Consider the following 20,247-nt stretch of genomic DNA (forward strand, 5'->3'; position numbering starts at 1 on the left):
TCATCAAGGCATATCTGTGCTGTAGCCCCAACTTGTGCATGTTGTGCTCAAAGTCACTCGTTAGACCACTGTGAGCAGCTGAAGTGCATGAAACATAGGGACAAGATAGATTTTTTTAAAGGAGAAAGACTTGTGCTTTGGCTGCCTGCGTGCTGGGCACATGAGCCGAAATTGTGAGCAGCGCTTAACCTGTGAGACATGTGGGCAAATACATCCCACTACTCTTCATGTTGACAGGAGTGATGCAACAAACAGCAAACGCACAGGACAAGTCCAGGCCAGTTCCTCCACAGCATCTGATGGACCTACAGGGTCACGTCCAGCTGCGGAGACATGTGGACATACAGGGGCCGGAAGAGATCGCTGTCTGTTGTCAATCCTCCCGGTGCAAGTTAAATCTGCTAAAGGTGACAAAGTGATCCAGACATATGCATTTCTAGACCCGGGCAGTTCAGCCACCTTTTGTTCAGAGCAGCTCATGCGAAGGCTCCACCTTGATGGGAAAAGAACACAGTTTCTACTCCAAACAATGGGGCAAGAACGAGTGGTGCCATCATACTCACTCGTTGGCTTGGAGGTGTCTGGCATTAATAGTGATGTGTTCTATGAACTTCCAGAGACCCTGACACAGAGGAAAATGCCCGTAAGCACTGACTACATCATAACTACTGGAGACCTGGTGCAGTGGCCATACCTGGCGAGAGTCGATGTTCCCAAGATAGAGGCTGGCGTCGACTTGCTGATTGGCAGCAACATACCCAAGATACTGGAGCCTTGGGAAGTCATAAACAGCTGTGGGGATGGCCCTTATGCTATAAAAACAGCATTAGGATGGGTCGTGAATGGTCCTGTATATGAGGATTGCAGCCTTAGTGCTGAGCGTACACCTGCATTGGTTAATAGGATTTCCGTGCACAGGCTGGAGGAGATGCTGATCAATCAGTACAACCATGACTTCAATGAGAGGGCTACAGAGGAGACGGGGTTGTCGAGAGAGGATAGGAAGTTCATGGAGATTGTGGAACGGTCGGCGATTCTCCAAGACAACCACTACCAGTTGAAGTTGCCCTTTAAAGGAGACGTGTGTCTGCCCAATAACTATACTGTGGCAAAACAAAGAATAATAGGCCTAAAAAGGAAGTTCCTGAAAAACAAGCAGTTCTTTGAGGATTACAATGCCAGCATTACTGAGATGGTGAACAGAGGCTATGCAGAGGAGGTACCTACCAAGCAACTGAGTGGCAGCAGCAGCAAAGTCTGGTACATTCCTCACCACAGAGTTCGTCATCCCAGGAAAAGGACTCTCCGAGTCGTGTTCGACTGTGCTGCAATGTTCCAGGGAACCTCACTGAATCAGCAGCTCTTGCAAGGCCCCAACCTTAACAGTACATTGCTTGGAGTTCTTCTGAGGTTCAGACAGCATCCCGTGGCCATCATGGGAGATGTGCAAGCAATGTACCATCAAGTCAGGGTCCCACAGGAGGACAGAGATTGCTTGCGCTTCCTGTGGTGGCCTGAAGGGGATCTTACTAAAGATGTGGCAGTGTTTCGCATGACTGTGCATCTGTTCCGTGCCGTCTCCTCTCCGAGCTGTGCCATCTTTGCTCTGAGGAAAACTGCTGATGATGGTCAAGCTGACTTCCCAGAAGAGGTGGTGTCAACTGTGAAAGAGAATTTTTATGTTGATGACTGCCTAAAAAGTGTGGCATCTGACAAAGAGGCTCTGTCAATGGTGAAACATCTGACCATACTCTGTCAGAGGGGAGGATTTACTCTGACAAAATGGACCAGCAACAGCCTCGCTGTCCTGCAAGCTCTCTCTGAGGACCAGCGAGCTAAGGACCTGAAGGAACTCGACATGGACCGGGATGAACTCCCTGTCAAGAGAGCTCTTGGCCTGAGGTGGTGTGTCGAAGAGGACACTTTTACATTCAAGCTGGACATGCATCAGAGGTCATGCACTAGAAGAGGAATGCTGTCTGTCTCCAGCTCAGTCTATGATCCCATAGGCTTCCTTGCACCAGTCACGTTGCCTGCAAAACTTATGCTGCAAGAGCTATGCCGAAAAAACGTTGGCTGGGATGACGCCATACCTCAAGATCTTCTGCATCAGTGGACAGGGTGGCTGGAGGAGTTGGAGATGCTGTCAGAGTTTCACGTCAGCAGATGCATTAAGCCAAAAGGATTTGGGGATATTGTCCAAGCTCAGCTTCATCATTTCTCAGACGCGAGTGAATTAGGTTATGGTGCAGTCACTTACCTCAGAATGCAGAACAGCCAAAATGACATTCATGTTGCATTTCTGATAGGTAAAGCCAGAGTAACTCCATTAAAGGCTGTCACCATCCCTCGCTTAGATTTGACCGCTGCAGTTCTGGCTGTTCGGGTTGATTTGATGCTGAAAGCTGAGCTTCAGATCCCACTACAACTGTCAGTCTTTTGGACAGATAGCACATCAGTGCTCAAATATATAAGAAATGAGGATAGGCGCTTCCACACCTTTGTGGCGAACAGGGTCACAACCATAAGGGAGTCAACAACACCTTCCTAATGGCGTTACATCTGCACTAAGGACAACCCAGCTGATGATGCATCCAGAAGGCTGAGGGTCCGGCCATTCATCGATCACAATAGGTGGATACAGGGTCCAAGTCTGCTACGTTGTCCAGAACAGGACTGGCCATGTGACGTGGTGGACACTGTGATCAGGCCGGACGACCCAGAGGTCAAGAAGGAGGCTGTAGTGAATGCAGTCAACGTGAATACACCCTCTGACAGCACCAGCCATCTTATCACCTACTTCTCAGACTGGAGGAAACTGAAAGTAGCAGTAGCCTGGCTTTTGAGACTAAGGAAGCTACTTCTGTGTAGGGCTCGCAGAAGGAAGGAGTCAGACACTGCCAGCAGCACACAGGATGCTGCAGAACGCAAACGAAGCTTGACTGTTGAAGATCTGTGCGAGTCTGAGTCTGCTATAATTCGCTTCTGTCAGCATCAAAGGTTCGAAGAGGAAATGGCTGCCTTATCTGCAGGGAAGACGGTCAGTAAACAAAGCGTGCTCTACAAGCTGGACCCGTGACTGGAGGGTGGGCTCCTAAGAGTTGGAGGGCGACTCACCAGAGGTTCTCTGCCAGAGGAAGTAAAACATCCACTCATTCTGGCAAAAGGTCAACATGTGGCGACTCTTTTACTGCGTGACCTCCATCAGCGGCTTGGCCATAGTGGTCGAAATCACATGCTGTCCACGCTGAGAAGAAAATACTGGGTCACCGGTGCTAACTCTGCAGTGAGGAGAATTGTGGCTGAATGCTGTACCTGCAGGAGATACAATGGTCGGATGGGGGTGCAGAAGATGGCAGACTTGCCAAAGGAAAGGATTCTTCCCGACCATCCACCCTTTACAAATGTGGGCCTTGACTACTTTGGACCAATAGAGGTGAAGAAAGGTCGTGGTACAGTCAAGCGCTACGGTGTAATATTCACCTGCCTGTCCAGTAGAGCGGTCCACCTAGAAGTAGCATGCTCTTTGGATACTGATGCCTGTATTAACGTGCTGCGCCGTTTCATCTGCCGAAGAGGTCAGGTTGCCCATATCCAGTCCGATAATGGCACCAACTTCATTGGGGCAGAGAGAGAGAGCTCAGAGAGGCGCTTTCATCCCTTAACCATACACAAATTGAAGGAGCAATGCGACAAAAGGGAGTCAAGTGGAGCTTCAATCCTCCAGCAGCGTCACACTTTGGCGGTGTCTGGGAGCGTGTGATACGCATGGTGAGGAGGATTCTCAATTCAGTTCTTCGGCAACAGAGGCTGGATGATGACGGACTCCACACAGTTAGGTGTGAAGCGGAGGCCATATTGAATGACCGGCCTATCACCAAGCTGTCCGCTGACCCGAACGACCTTGAACCTCTCACTCCTAATCATATCCTCTTAATGAAAGGAAGGACCTCTTTACCACCAGGGCTATTTGATCAACATGACTTGTACATCAAGAGGAGATGGAGGCAATTTCAATACATCTCGGATCTTTTCTGGAAGCGATGGATACGTGAATACCTCCCAATACTTCAGGAGAGGCAGAAATGGAACGAACGTAAGGAAAATCTCAAACAAGGAGATATTGTCATCATTATGGATCCTACTGCTCCACGTGGCTCATGGCCACTTGCAAGAGTTTTGGAAACATATCCTGACAAATGGGGGTTTGTCCGCTCAGTACGCCTCCAGACAAAGAGTAACATAATTGATAGACCAGTTGCTAAGCTCTGCCTGCTGTACGAACCTCCAGGTTAGTAAGTTAGAAAGGGTACTCAATTATGTGTGTCAACTGGAGTAATGTGTACATCATTATGTGCCCATTGTTTTTTTTTTTTTTTCTCACTGGCTCTTTGTGTGTTTATGAATTGTCATGTTTGTATGACAACCATTTCAATTAGGGGCCGGGGTGTAAGAGCCAGTTTTCCTTTTATTTCTTGTCATGCCATAATTGTCCATTGGGGGCACCATGATGTAATTGGTCACAGCAATATATGGGGGAAACTTTGTTCAGGTGACAGGTGTTGCCTGATGGAGGGGAACACAAAGTTTTTGACCGCTATGCTCGGCGTTTGTATATGAACTTTCTGGCGTGCTTTATTTGCGTTTAATGGGCTATTGTGAACGATGCTGACTTGGGATGTATTGCTATTGGATGCATTTTAACATTGCGGTGAGCCACAATAAATGCGCAAAAGAAAGAAGACGCTACGTTTGTTTATTCATGCATACAAGTGAGTCCACCTGCTGAGCAAGCGCGTCAGATTGGTGTTTGTTAAGCAACGCCTCAGGGGCTTCAAGTGTTAGTCTTAGCCTCTATACAAATAACAGAACATATACACAGATATAGTGTCGTATCTTGATGCAGTATTTGAAAACATTGTTCTGATGATAATTTGTACTTAAACTATATGCAAGGCTAAAATGCATAATATTACAGCAAATGAAGCATTAAGATCATGTCATCCTTTTGTTTTACAGATCCAGTGTCCGATGTTAATTTGCAATGCCAGATATGGGGACTTTGTCTTCTTTACCAAATAAATATTTATAGAACGGATACTACCAGACAAGGAGTTGTGGCAGGAAATGGCTGAAAAGTCTAGGCTTTTTTTCCAGGTTGGTTGAAACATATGTAGGTCTCCCATCCACTTTTTGGAGAGCCCTTATACATACATATATACACACACACCATTCCCATCTTCAGTAAAACAAAATATGGTACCAAAAATAAGGCGCAAGTATACAGCCTCAAAAACTATGGTCAGTGTTTATTTTGAAATTTAAGTGGGAAGGCCGCCAGCAACATGTGAAAGGTCGAGGCTTTCCTCCCACAGTTATGCTGGCACCGCCGTTAAATAAGTGAAATAGTCTTGAGTATAAAACCCTAAACAAATAAATAAATATATATTTTGAAATATATGTAAGAATACATTATCAGATATTTTGCACTGTAGAAACTGAATGATTTGCTTGAACCTAACAACTCAACTTTACAAATCTTTGCAGGTTGCCATCTTGGCAGAGCTGGGCAACTGGTACTCATCCAAAGTGTTGAAGGCACGAGGAAAAGAATACATCGTGGACCAGGAGCTGTTTTGCTACTGTCAAAAGGAGGACAGTGGAAGCTGAATGGGTGGGTGTGACAACAGTGACTGCCCATGGAAATGGTTTCATATTACCTGCCTTGGACTAAAGAAAGCCCCAAATGTTGAGACTTGGCTGTGCCCAACATGTCACAAATTACCAGGGCTGAGAAAAAGGAGAAGACATGCAACCAAAAACACTCCTTTAAAACAGGTCAACCTTTCCAATGTACAATGGTGCTTGAAAGTTTGTGAACCCTTTAGAATTTTCTATATTTCTGCATAAATATGACCTAAAACATCATCAGATTTTCACACAAGTCCTAAAAGTAGATAAAGAGAACCCAGTTAAAGAAATGAGTCAAAAATATTATACTTGGTCATTTATTTATTGACGGGCGGCATGGTGGTGTAGTGGTTAGTGCTGTCACCTCACAGCAAGAAGGTCCTGGGTTCGAGCCCCGGGGCCGGTGAGGGCCTTTCTGTGTGGAGTTTGCATGTTCTCCCCGTGTCCGCGTGGGTTTCCTCCGGGTGCTCCGGTTTCCCCCACAGTCCAAAGACATGCAGGTTAGGTTAACTGGTGACTCTAAATTGACCGTAGGTGTGAGTGTGAATGGTTGCCTGTGTCTATGTGTCAGCCCTGTGATGACCTGGCGACTTGTCCAGGGTGTACCCCGCCTTTCGCCCGTAGTCAGCTGGGATAGGCTCCAGCTTGCCTGCGACCCTGTAGAACAGGATAAAGCGGCTAGAGATGATGAGATGAGGTTGTGAATTGGACACAGTAATCTTAACAGTAGACTTAACATAATGGGAAAACATCTAATGAGTCTCTTTGATCAATGCCATGAAGTTGAGATAGTTGAGCATATTTTCACATCATGCTAAAAATTTAGGTATGAGAGGCAATAAGTGATGACAGAGCTCCAGAAAATAGGCCAGGTAGAGGACAGTATTAAAAGTATATTGAAATATGGAGACACTGTGAAGGGGAAGAAATGGTTATTTACATTTTCAAGAACAACTGGACTCGAAAGACGGCTTGAAAATGAAGTGATAAGAATATAGAAAAAATCTGTAGATGGCAGTCATGTAACATTGTGGATGCCAGCTGCCGTAAAACCTCGAAGAAGAAGTTGTTGTTGTAGACTTTGTGGGCCACTGTAGTAGGCTGTGGGTATTCGTGGGAAGTGGAGTCCATTGTGGATTCTGGTGCAGCTGTAACAGAGCTCCCCCCTGAGGTGCTCAGATTCTGACATTTTTTTCCCTCAACATTGAGTGATTCCATAATTTCCCCCTCTACTTTATCTGGGGGGAAATGCCATTAATTTCATTTCATTTCATTTCATTTCATTTCATTTCATGATTTTGAATTATGTTCCATGAAGCCAGAAAGTTCAGCTATTAAAAACTGGTTTTGTGTCATATCTATGATTTATTTGCAAGAAAATAAAAAACTGGGTGAACAGCTGGGTGGACATGAAAGTGATGGCAATATTGGCCTTTCAAGGATTTATTCTGTGGAATAATGATGTTACAACATACATCTTTAACAGAGAAAAAACCCAATAATTTGGTGCACAGGTTTTAATTTATTTTGGGTTTTCTGAAGTCAACTGTTGAACCTGATCCAGGTTTCAGCCAAGCCATGTTTGGTTGACTTGGCTAAAATTGTAGCAGTTCAGTGGCCAGTTCCTTTCTGTAGACTCATGCACACCTATGAGCAATTTAGAGTAGCCAGTTAACCTAACTGCATATCTTTGGAGGAAACCAGAACACCCAGAAGAGACCCACACAGACACAAAGAGAACATGCGAACTTCACACAGAAAGGCCCCTCCCACTAGCCACTGGGCTTGAACCCAAAACCTTCTTGCTGTGAGGCAACAGCACTAACCATCACACTGCCCTAAAAGTATACCTACAGGGTAATAAATATACATACAGCATACCTATTTATTTCATGAAATATCACCTTGGACAGACATTTTTTTTTTGTAGACATCAACAAGGTTTTGACAGAAAGCTGATTGGGCAGGTGTGCTTAATTAGTGCAGCAGAAAAGCATTCACCCTGTCATCTGGAGATGGAGTTCAAATCCTGATGTAGTCAAAAGTCAGGAAGGGAAGAGTGTTAATCACAAGTAACACTAGCCAAATGTCTGTGAGCTTATACATATGGAAGTAGGTAGCAGGGGTGCTATGCTGTATGAGCAGCAGTTCAAATAGATACTGGCTTTCTGTGCCTCAGAGGAGTCTTTATTATTCTGCCCACTTTGTGCTATTCCACCAGTTCCAAAAAGCAGCACAATCAAACGGGTCCAGGCATGTAATATTACACTTTTTTAAAATGACATTTTAATTATGAGTAAAAGTGCGTGAGGGTTGGGATAGGCGTCCTCCACCCTGAAACTCCACTCCAGTCCAGGTGGTGGCGGTAACGCGTCCAGTAGCTGCTTCTCCAACCGCGAGAAAACACTGGAGAAGAAAAAGCCGCTGCTCGTCTGAGCCGCTTTAGTCCCTCGATTTATAAAAATAAAAACACGTTATTGTGTCTGGCTCTGAGGATTTAAATTGCTGATGACACGTTTTTGACATCTTTCGCGATGTTTTATAACATAAAAAGTAATTCCCAATGATCCATATATAATTCACGAAGGCGCCTATTTTACAACACCCAGGAGACAAAAGAGGAGGAGGAGCTATATGACGTCAGCGAAAGAACCTCCCTCCTAACTTACCAGTTTGTTGTTGATGCGGCAGGTGTTCAGTTTATCATTATTCGTATTTTTATTAGACATTATTATACATATATAAAGTTATTATGCCTTCGCGTTGTGTTGCCGGCTTTTGCTCCAAAACCCACAAGGATGGGGTAAGTTTATTCAGGTTTCCCAGAGATCCCGAGCTGCATGCGAAGTGGGTGAAGCAAGTCAGGCGCACTCGTGACAAGTGGGAGCCCTCACCAACATCCGTCCTGTGCTCTGAACACTTCGATTTGGATTGTTTTGACACCCTTCCCAGCTTAAAAGAATCTCTTGGGTGTTCAGTTCAGCACAAACGTGTGTTGCTGCCATCAGCAGTGCCTACAGTATTCCGGAGGGGGTCTACTAGTAGCTATGCCGGATCCAGCAGTCGCCTGGGACAAGCCGACTCCTCCAAAGACAGTCCTCCTGTCAGAACATGTGTTGAGAAACGACATAAGATAAAGGTACGTAGAGCTATAGAGTGCTCCGACATGATGCTAAAAATAGTAACCATGCGGTCTGCACGGCCATCTTGGAAGTGACTCGCTCCAGAGCGCTCATACAGTACACATCATAGAGTACACATTCATGATAATCATAAATGTAATCATAAAGTCAGCGTGATATCAGTCATGTATTTGGTTGTGAAAGCTTGCGGCTTTCATGTAACTGCCGCCTAGCAACGAGAGGCAAAGGGTAAAGAGGTTAGGCTATCATAGATTCTATTCGGAAGAGATCAACACATGATTGCTTAAAAATTAGGTATTTTAACAATTTGCATCTGTTTTGTGATTATCGTGACACTTGTGTGTTATATAGAACTGTATGTCTTTTCAGCACATCGAGGATCTTCCACCGGAGGCTTTAGCAAGTACTCGTAGCAACACTACACTTTACCCTTTGCCATGCGTTGTTAGGGAACAGTAGCAAGTACCCCGATGACCGACTTCAAGAATATGTAGAAAAGATTTAGAAGTTATACTTTCCAAAAGTCATTTGAGCTTAGTGTATTGCATTTCCATTTATATTGTAGGTTCTTGCTGATGTTTTGCGGAGTATGACGCAGCTGCTGAATCAGAAGCTGCGGAGTTTGTATGTAGAGTAGAGTGGGGGGAAAGCCCCCCCCCCCTTAAAGGATATGGGACATGGATTTTTACCTGGGCATAATTATGTATAAATCAATATACATCAGCGTAAAACAAGGATTCGTTAATGAGCTAGGTGGTCACGTGACCCGTGACGCAACAAAAACTTTCCAAGGAGCCAGCGCTTGGGAATGTAATGTAAACAGGTTACCGAAATGGACACCATCGACAGTGACATTCCCGATGTTTCACAGAGATGTGAAGTTAGACCCTATCAATTCGAACCGATAGCTGGAAATTCACATGAACATGGATCTTGTCTTTACTCTGACGGGTCAGATGATTCTGAGAGTGAGAGTTCATTCAGCCCTCATGAAACTGAAAGCGGTCGGCTGGATAACACTTCCTGTAAGTTAAAAACAATTCTGCTCAAAGGCTAATGAGCTGTTGAAAGAAGTATTATTTTTGTATCATACATTGAAAGTTCATCATAGATCTAGCTAAAGTCCTTTACAAGCTAGTTTTTTTTTTTGCTGATATTTTTCGAGATTGATTGAGATACAATGCTTCCAGAGTCCGAGATGAAAACATTCAAAATGGCGAAACGAGTCAGAATTATGATAATCAATAATTGATACACCCAAATTTATAATACTAATCCTTACCTCGGCTTTCAGTCGCTTAGCGCAGAGGTCTTCAACAGGGGGGTCGCGAAATCGCACCGGATCACTCATAACAAAAATATTCCTGCCCTGTCCCCTGGCCTCCGTGCAGGGATGCAAACAGCGCGCCTTTCGGCGGATGCCGCCTTTTTCACGGCTGAATCGCGCAGATCCGATTTTTAAAAAAAAATAGCGATATTAATTCATGAAACATGAAGTATAAGGATGAGAAAAAAACAGTTTAAATCGGGAAGCTGCGCACATTTGTGCAGCCTGGCGCAAATATGCGCAGCTTCCCGATTTAAACTGTTTTTTTTCTCATCCTTATCCTTCCTGTTTCATGTTTCATGAATTAATATCGCTCAGTACCTGAGTATTAATGTTGAAAGAATCCTCAGTGAAATGGTCCGAACACAGTTTGTGGGAAACAGTAGGTGCAAAGTTTTTTCAACAGGTGTTCTGTAAAGTTATCCTACTTCTTGGATTTGTCCTACCAAGCCTACTGCGCATGCGCGAAGCCTACTGTGCATGCGCAGGTGAGCCCACACTTTCCTCAGCTTCGGGTCCTTGGGGAGTGCAAAAAAACTTACTCCAGGGCATTTCCCATTGGAATTATTGCAACCATAAGCAGCACAATACACCATGATGTCCAATGTATGATGTCCAATGTACTTTAAAGACTAGAAAAACAATTTTCTTGTCATCCACTTCTCCATTCATCTACCCGCTTGTGCTGTGCCCGAAAGTTTTTGTTACGTATGATCACTTGACAGCGGCTCTTCCGGTTGCAAAAAATGCATATCGGAAGTTGAGCAGAAATGCCATATAATCATCATTAATATAACGATTTTGCTGAATTTAATAGATGATTTTGTATTTGTTGATGCAATTAATTCATATTTTTAATGGAAAGAAACTGATATAGCGTGCATTTATGTTTCATGTCCCATATCCTTTAAGGAAAATTCAGTTTTTCTCCAAGTTGAAATGAACCATGTGTTTAGTTTTAATCATAGTTTTTGACAACAGTGACGTGAACAATAATGCCACCTAAAGTTTGCCTAAAGTTAATAATTTTTTTTTTAACAAAAACAAACATTGTGCCAAGGGGGCCTTTTACCCCCCCCCCCCCCCCCCCCCCCCCAGTGGGGTAAAAGGCCCCCTGAGGTGGGGCAATAGGCCCCCTCACTCAAAAAAAGCTGTTTGGATAGCAAGAGTGTTTACTTAAGCCTATAATGTGAAAGAAACAAGAAAATATCCCTGAATTAATGAATAGATGCATTATTTTATTATATTTCGCATTTTAATTTCAATATAATTTTGTGTGGATTGAACATGAATTAATAAAGAACAAGCTATTCATTAGTTCAGGGATATTTTCTTGTTTTTTTGAGTGAGGGGGCCTATTGCCCCACCTCAGGGGGCCTTTTACCCCACTGGGGGGGGGGGGGGTAAAAGGCCCCCTTGGCACAATGTTTGTTTTTGTTAAAAAAAAAAATTGAGTATTAACGTTAGGCAAACTTTAGGTGGCATTATTGTTCATGTCACTGTTGTCAAAAACTATGATTAAAACTAAACACATGGTTCATTTCAACTTGGAGAAAAACTGAATTTTCCTTAAGGGGGGCTTTTCCCCCACTCTACTCTAATTATGATAAAAGGAAACGATGCCCCCTGGGGGCCATTTACCCCGCCATTAAGGGGGCGTTTTACCCCACAGACTACACTTTTACAAAAAAGGGTCTTACTTTCAAAATGTGATTCAACTTTTTATACCTAATGTATTTTTTTTTAACGTACTGTACTGACTTGTCTACTCATACCACATACACAGCTGTGATATCTGACGAAATAGCAGCTATTTAAATACAGTTTTACTGATATCTGAATTATATCACTTACCATGAAATTTGATTTCTCTCCGCTGCGTTGCTGATATGCGATCCACAGTGAATATTTGTATATCCCCATTGTCAAGCCAGTCCATAGCAACAATAGAAATGTAACTTTGCGCCATCTGGTGGTTATTTTGGGTAAAACAGGCCGGGGGCCTTTTACCCCACGGGGGCGTATTACCCTACTCTACTAGTTGTGAACAGTCACATTATTATCAATCTCATTTATTTAAAATCAGATAAAATCATGCCATCATGATCACTGCTTAAAGTACCAGTATTTGGTTGTTGAAGAGCTAGCACTAGAGAGTTCACCGGCGTTTTCATGCGCCATTTCCATTGAGTAGACAGCTAGTGAACCGCAGCATGTTCTTCCGCTCACGTCACAACATGGCCGCGAGCCACGGACCCAGTTTTCTTGCGCTGTGCAATTAAAAGTTGGATATTCGCGTAACAACAGCTTCTTTTCACGTAATTATAACAGAAATCTAACGTTTGCCATGTTGTATAGTTTATTTAAGAAATTGCATAGAGTCATGTTCGTGTCACCAGCACTTTAAAACCTTGTTCTGCTTTAAAACCCTGAGGTAAGTTAAACTGAAGGTGTGTGGTCGAATCCCAAATATATCTCCACGTTACTGTTTTAGGAACTCCTGTTCAGTATGAAATAATGCCATAAGCACCCTAGATAGTGCACTATTTATCCAAGGAGAGATTTGTAGTTTGGCTAACCTGTTTAGTTGTATGTTTAAAGTATTTAAATAATCTTCACTTCAAGTTAATTTCCATCACGGGTTGTTTTTTTTTCTCTCTTTCTCTAAATTGCGACTTCCTCGCAATTCCAACTTTATTTCTCCGAGTTCCAACTTGGAGTAGAGTGGGGGGAAAAGCCCCCCTTAAGGAAAATTCAGTTTTTCTCCAAGTTGAAATGAACCATGTGTTTAGTTTTAATCACAGTTTTTGACAACAGTGACATGAACAATAATGCCACCTAAAGTTTGCCTAAAGTAAATACTTATTACTATTATTATTATTATTTTTTTTTTAACAAAAACAAACATTGTGCCAAGGGGGCCTTTTTACCCCCCCCCCCCAGTGGCAGGGGCTTCAAAGTTTGGGAGAATAGCAGGGTACAAATAATTTACAGCAGGGTGCAAAATGGTAAAATGTCTGCCAGCGGCAGACATAATGCACGCAAAGCGTGCAGGGATATATAGATATACACACACACAGAGAGAGGGAGAGAGATATGCAAGTACGAATTTTTCATGGGGCGGGATGGTTTGGAATGGGCCATCTAAAATTGGGATAACATTTACCTGGCGGGTATTTGAGGCGGGTCGTCTTGATTAGCGTTGTTACGCACGCCAGTGTTTCCTACAGAAATTTTGGAGACTATGGGGGAGGCGCGGGGGTTGTTTAAAATTGAGTGAGATGTTAAATATTAAGTTATTACTGAAAAACTATTGATTAAAAAAACAGACACTGAGAAATGGTCCTATAAACAACTTTACCAATATAAAAGATTACCAGGACTACAAAAATGCAGAAAAATAGGCTTTACTTATCCAAATGCACCTGTTGGTTCAAAAGTTAAAGTACAGAGAACCTCACCGCACAACATGAAGTTACCTTAAAATATAATATAAATGCCTCAGCTTTCATGTAAGAAAAAAAAAAACTATTAATACTAGTACTGTGTGCAGGCAGTCTCTCCTGAAGACTAAATTAAACAATTATTATAAACTAATAAAATAAATGGCTCAGGCTTCATAGAAGAAAAACAATTTGAACAGAATCTCACAGTATGATGCTGAAGCTGCCTAAACAATGGAAAATAAAATACCATTTTGGCAAAAACGTTGGCATCCATTAATTTCTTGTATTAAGTAAAAAAATATGTTGCCAGGGACTGCTGACGTTTTACAGCCCAAAATATGTTCAAAACCCGCCAAAATGCACTTAAAACCGCCCAAATTGGGTGGGAAACCGCGCAATCTGGCAACACAGGCAGCAGTAATGGCTGCATTCATGTCGAGGATGTAAACACAGTTGACGCGGCAACGGACATACATGACATAGTGGATGTAATTTACGTTCACAACTTTTTTTTTTTTGCTGTCAGAAATATTTAATATTAAATTTTGTGACTCGACTGAGCCCCTGTCCACACGGCAACAGATTCAGGTGAATCCGATACAATTGTTTATCGTTTAGGCCTGGCGTCCACACGGCACTGGTGTTTTGGGTGTCCCAAAACGCAATCTTTTGAGAACGGGTTCCAGAGTGGAAAGATCTGGCAACGTTGCCGTTGTGAAGTCGTCTGGATGAGTAGAACGGATTTGTTTACGATGACGTCACAACCACATGACTGTCAGTGCTTCACGCCGGGTAGAAGTGTAACGAACTCGATGCGAGTTGTCAACAAATCCTATAACTTGGTTCATGAAACGCGCTTACAAAATACTTTCACTGTGAATATTTATTGTGTAATGGTGCAAAGAGAGAGAGAGAATAGCCCTTAGGGCAGAGTCAATCCCGCCAGCAAAAATAGGGAAAAAAAGGAGCGATCTCATCTCTTCAGATGTTGGTTTAAGTCCTACAATACATTCCTCAAAAAGGGCGTAGAAGAACAAATTAATCCATCAGCGTGTAGCATTCAATTTATTCCGGACCATTAAAGACGCCGCCTTCCGCATAGAATCATACGTCATCCTCACCGCCATATTGGATGGGTCAAAGCGGAGAATAAAGATGCCTCATTCATGTGCTGCGTTTAACTGTACCAACAGGTTTACCGTCCAAACGAGATCACATGGGATTACCTTTCACAGGTGAGACTGGAAAAATACTTTTCATTGTATTTGGGCATTATAATGTAATTTTACGAACAGATTTTTCTGACTTTGTGGCTAATATGAAGTCTCGCGCATAATGGTTTATGCGCATGCGTCCTTACTACTTCTATTGTTCTGGTGTCTCCGAAGGGACCGTCTTACAGCGCCCCTAGAGGTGTGGCATGTGTATTGCATCGTTTTCAGTGAGCGTTGCATTGCCATATGGACCTGATATTTTACTGATCGTTGCCCATTTGGACGCGATATTTTTTAAATAACATCTCGTTGCCGTTGTCGTGTGGATGTAGCCTGACAATAGCCGGCGGCATAACAAGCCATAGCCGGCGATTTGCCGCCGGTGATCGGCTACTTTTGAGACCGCTGCAGTGGGGTAAAAGGCCCCCTGAGGTGGGGCAATAGGCCCCCCTCACTCAAAAAAAGCTGTTTGGATAGCAAAAGTGTTTACTTAAGCCTATAATGTGAAAGAAATAATATCCCTGAATTAATGAATAGATGCATTATTTTATTATATTTCGCATTTTAATTTCAATTTTTTTTTTAATTTCAATTATTTTTAATATTAAGTTCAAATTACTTGCTTTACTCAACCAGGTAAGTGAGATGTTATTAAAAACTATGTATCTGCTATTCAGAAATGTATGAAATACAGTAATTATGATAAAAGGAAATGATGCCCCCTGGGGGCCATTTACCCCGCCATTAAGGGGGCGTTTTTACCCCACAGATTACACTTTTACAAAAAAGGGTCTTACTTTCAAAATGTGATTCAACTTTTTATACCTAATGTATTTTTTTTTTAACGTACTGACTTGTCTACTCATACCACATACACAGCTGTGATATCTGACGAAATAGCAGCTATCTAAATACAGTTTTACTGATATCTGAAAATTATATCACTTACCATGAAATTTGATTTCTCTCCACTGCGTTGCTGATATGCGATCCACAGTGGATATTTGTATCCCCGTTGTCAAGCCAGTCCATAGCAACAATAGAAATGTAACTTTGCGCCATCTGGTGGTTATTTTGGGTAAAACAGGCCGGGGGCGTATTACCCTACTCTACTCTATTTCTCAAAATTCCGACTTGATTTCTCACAGACTATTTTCCCTTGGGGTTTTTATTTATTTATTAAAAATGCTATTATTATTATTATTATTATTATTATTATTGTTAAGCTAATCAGGCAGCCTCACCCCCTCTGCAGTGTGTTGAGCAGAAAGCTTTACACACTGAAAATGGATGAAATCATAGGGGACTGTTTTAGGCATGGTTTCCCAAACCGGGAGGTCTTGTTGTTGGAAGAATCGTATGGTGTTGAGCTCGAAGCCTCTGATCCCTGGAGAGAGAGAACTGTGTCTAACAATTAGCTCTGGCAGCAATGAAACCTCTTACTTTAACTCAGGGCTAAAGGCCCAACTCACACAGCTCTGCATCCTGTTTTCGCTTTGGTTTTATACGCAGAGCCTTTATTTTAAATACATTTCTGAGAGGATAGTATCTCCATCCTTGACTCTTGTATGCTGCGTAAATGGGCATTTTAAAAAAATATATTTTTGAGAGTTAAAATCGACCGCAAAGTTGGTATTCGAGCTGAGCGAGCCAGCCCTGAGTGCGTGATGTCACAGCAATAACCAGTTTTAAAGTGCACATCTTGGGTAAATTCAGGAGCAAGATCAATGTAATTCTCCTATTTTATATTAATCTTTTGTCAAATATCTGTCACATTTTGCATTTTATGCAATTTTCTTTTACCTTGCATGATACCAGAAAAATTCAGTTGAAATCAAGCCATTTGAGGCGAATTGGTCCGCCTCTGAAAAAAACTTGGCATTTGGATTTCCCACCGAACATTGATTTTCGTGACGTTGCGTGCGGGACGCCTCCCTCTGAATCCTACGTCAGCGCTGGTTTGTTTGAGAAACGACCTGGTGGTTTTCTGCAAATTTCTTCAACGTTATCAAGTAATTATTAAAATGGTTAACAGATGTATCGTAGGAGGGTGTATAGTAACACCAATCATGATGGGATTAGTACTCGTTGTTTTCCAAAAGACCGGACAGTGAGAGAGAAACGGGAGCGCTTCACGCGAGGCACCCGGAAAAAGCCGAAGACCAAAGCAGAGCCGAGAAAAAGACCAAGAAAATTGGCAATTCACAAGTTGACTGTTGCCAGGGTAAGAAATAAGAGAGACTATACTCTAAATTAGGTGTTCCTGTGTTTGTGCGGTACACGGATAATGTTTTTTATTGACGCACATGAAAGCGATGGACGATAATACACTTACTTAGATTGGATAGAACTTTATTGATCCCTTTGTGAGGGTTCCCTCAGGGAAATTAAAAAGATACAGTCCACAGCCTGGTAAAAAGCAGCCAAAGTAGAGTCCAAAGTAGCATGGTTAAAGTCCCCAGAAATGATGATAAATGCCTGAGGGTGCTGTGTCTGCAGCCTTGCTGTGACAGAGTGAATCCCCTCACATGCTGCGTCTGCCCTCGGAGGGATGTAAACACAGATGGTGATGCTAGCGGCTCCAAGTCTGGGCAACATAAAACTGTCTTTACAGAGAAATGTCCCGGGTTACACCAGCGGTTGTTCACGTAAATGATGAGTCCCTCACCATTGCCTTTCCCGCATGCTTTAATGTCTCTGTCGGCTCTCACAGCAGTGAATCCCCGCAGGTCCACGTTAGCATCCAGTACAAGGTGTGTTAGCCAGGTCTCCGTGAAAATCAATAAGCTGGTTGTTCAGTGCGGATAGCTCGTCGACCTTATTCGGCAGCGAGTTCGCATTCCCCATGATAATGGAGGGAACGGATGGTTTGTAGCGCCACCGGTTGTCCGCTAGCCTAGCCTTTAGCTTAGCCCCAGCTTTGCAGCCCCTGGGTTTCCTCCTCAGCTCCGCCAGGAGGGGGTGTCGTATCCCGGCTCATCCCATTGTTTTCAGGGCCAGCATCTTTTCTATCGAATAAGCGAGAAAACTGGCTCCTGGTTGCGTGTTAAAGTTAAAAATATCCATGGGATATGAAGAAAAAAACACTAAGAAGAGCAGAAAAGTAAAAACGTGGAAAAAAGAGGTTTAAAGAGCTAAAAATTACAGAGCTACTGGAGAGGCAGCCGTCTCGCACAGCACCCAAGGTCACATTTTCTTTACATTTTACTTCACATGTATCAAGGGATATGCGTGTCAGGGCTTGAGATCTTGAGACCTGTCAAACACATTAAATGTATATACAACCCTGCTTAGCCATGTGTGTAGCTTATGAAGTCTTTTTCCTATAGTAGCCAGTACTCTTCTAAATGAAGAAATGTGTAAATACATAATAGTAAATAAAAAAATATGATTTATGTAACAACAGATAGATGAGCATTGATGCATGAATCCATGGGTTTAGAAGCTCAGGCGACAATTCCATATTTCAATGCAAAATCGCTAGCTGCTAAACTTGGTCTACACAGACTGTGCACTGAACCCATGCAAGTTCTTTCAGCCTGTTGGCAGATCCGCACGTGACGTCACGAATCTGGCTCCAGACTCCCTTGGGATTTTTCCAGACGCGTTTTATTTTTCAATCTCTGTGCTCTCGCTTCTTGAAGGCCGATTGTTTTGAAATGATCTGACTTTCAGTTCTTTGTTCATTCGCTTCTTCCACACAAGGGTAAGAGTGCTGCTGAGGCAAGTATATCCGGTGGAGAAATCTGACGACTGGTTCACTCATTCTCCATTTTCTCCATGCTGAGTACTCCGCCATTACTGCTCGGCTCACGCTCCGTGAGAACTGGTGCAACTGAACTTATTTTGTTTTTCTTGTAGTTTTCTTTTCCTTTAATTATTTGTACTGCACCCTCTTTCAATACAAGCTTATAGCCAACGCTCCTCAACAGATCAGAGGTTTCGTACAAGTCATCAGTTAAATGTGCCCCTGAATTTCTCGCAAAATGCGTCCAAATCATTGCCTTTTGAACATTCTTGGGCCGTGAATGCAACATGAGTCCACCTTCTGTTGTGTTGCTGCACCTACCAGCAACACATCTATGTGGCCTGGTGATAAATGAGGTCAAAATGGAGGATTGAAGTTGCAGTCAGCTCAGTGTTTTAATATAGCGAAAATGGCGATGAGCCCGATAGCCTTCCTGCTGTGATGTCACGGATGTCAAGGTCATTCAGTCAGACCTAGGGCCCTATGATTTCCGCGATGCGGAAGACACGGACGGAATCTAGACATGAAAGCGGATTTTTCTGATAAACACGGAATAGCGCGGAATTCGTTCATTTTTCTTTGCCTGAAATAAATTTAATCGCCCTCTTTCTAATTTTAAGACACAAACACTGTTTCTGCCCGATTTTGTCACATCTTTCACTTTCAATGAGTCCGGAGTTGCCGAGAGACCATATCTTGTTAACCACGTGAGTTTGTTTCCTCACTGATGCGACTGCGAGGGAAATATGTCTAAACGTACAGCCCCTGCTGCAAAACCAGCAGTTTCTAAAAAGTTACGAAATACGCAATTAACTGCCAAGCTTCGAGCAGAGCAATATCCAAACGAAAGGTACAACCCAGCGCTTTCCAGAGATTGCAGCCATTGCCAAATCATACATGTATTTCCCAGTCAGCTCTGTTGACTGTGAGCGGAGCTTTAGCAAATATAAAACACTTCTCACTGACGAGGGAATCTCTGACCGAATACAACACCAAATGCCTCACTGTCCTTTACTTCAATGGCAACGTGTCAAAAAAAGGTGGGAGATGCCTGGCTGCTCAAGAGATGTTTAGAATGGACAAATGAATTTTAGCTTGACAGGAGTTGATTAAGTTAAGCTGTATTAAGTTTATTAAGTTATGCTGTATAAGTTGATTATAGCTTTGAGTTGTCATTACTGGGGTCTTAAATTGTTATGCATATCTACTTTTGAATAAACAGTGGCTATAACAAATGTTTCTGTATATGTTAAAATAAAACTGTTAATTTGACATATGTGGTTGTTTGTCATTGACTTTTAGAGCTAGATATTGATTAAAATTGTAAAAATCCGAAACAACAAAAAGCAAATCCGAAACCCCCCCCAAAAAAAACGGAATTTGAGAAAAAATAAAACGGATTTCATAGGGCCCTACAGACCGCTACCTATATGAATCCTTTTAATCATAAAAATGACTATTTTAGATTTATTGTTAATGCTTAAAGATCATAGGCAACGGTTTTCAATTTATGCACGTTTGAAACTTTTATATGTAAAAAAAAACAAAAACCCTGTAATTTTCTTCTGTCCCGCTCCAAATGAATCCCAGTTTTATGTATTTTTTGTCATACTTCCTCCTCACTGGTTTCTGCCATTTGCGAGCAGTTCTGGGGCTGGTTTTGCCACTGTCGTTAGCA

At 42.7% G+C, this 20,247-nt stretch overlaps 1 protein-coding gene across 1 annotated transcript in view; it reads left to right on the plus strand.

The window, feature by feature from the left end:
* The first annotated feature begins 8,079 nt into the window (after nt 1-8,079).
* Nucleotides 8,080-20,247, plus strand: part of LOC132874666 (zinc finger protein 271-like) — a 73,397-nt gene continuing 61,229 nt past the window's right edge. Inside the window, exon 1 of the mRNA XM_060911022.1 lies at nt 8,080-8,830. Coding sequence (XP_060767005.1) covers nt 8,444-8,830 — 387 coding nt within the window. The 5' untranslated portion in view covers nt 8,080-8,443. The remainder of the gene's footprint in view (nt 8,831-20,247) is intronic.

Source organism: Neoarius graeffei, chromosome 26 (genome assembly GCF_027579695.1).
Source record: "Neoarius graeffei isolate fNeoGra1 chromosome 26, fNeoGra1.pri, whole genome shotgun sequence".
NCBI classification, from domain to species: domain Eukaryota; kingdom Metazoa; phylum Chordata; class Actinopteri; order Siluriformes; family Ariidae; genus Neoarius; species Neoarius graeffei.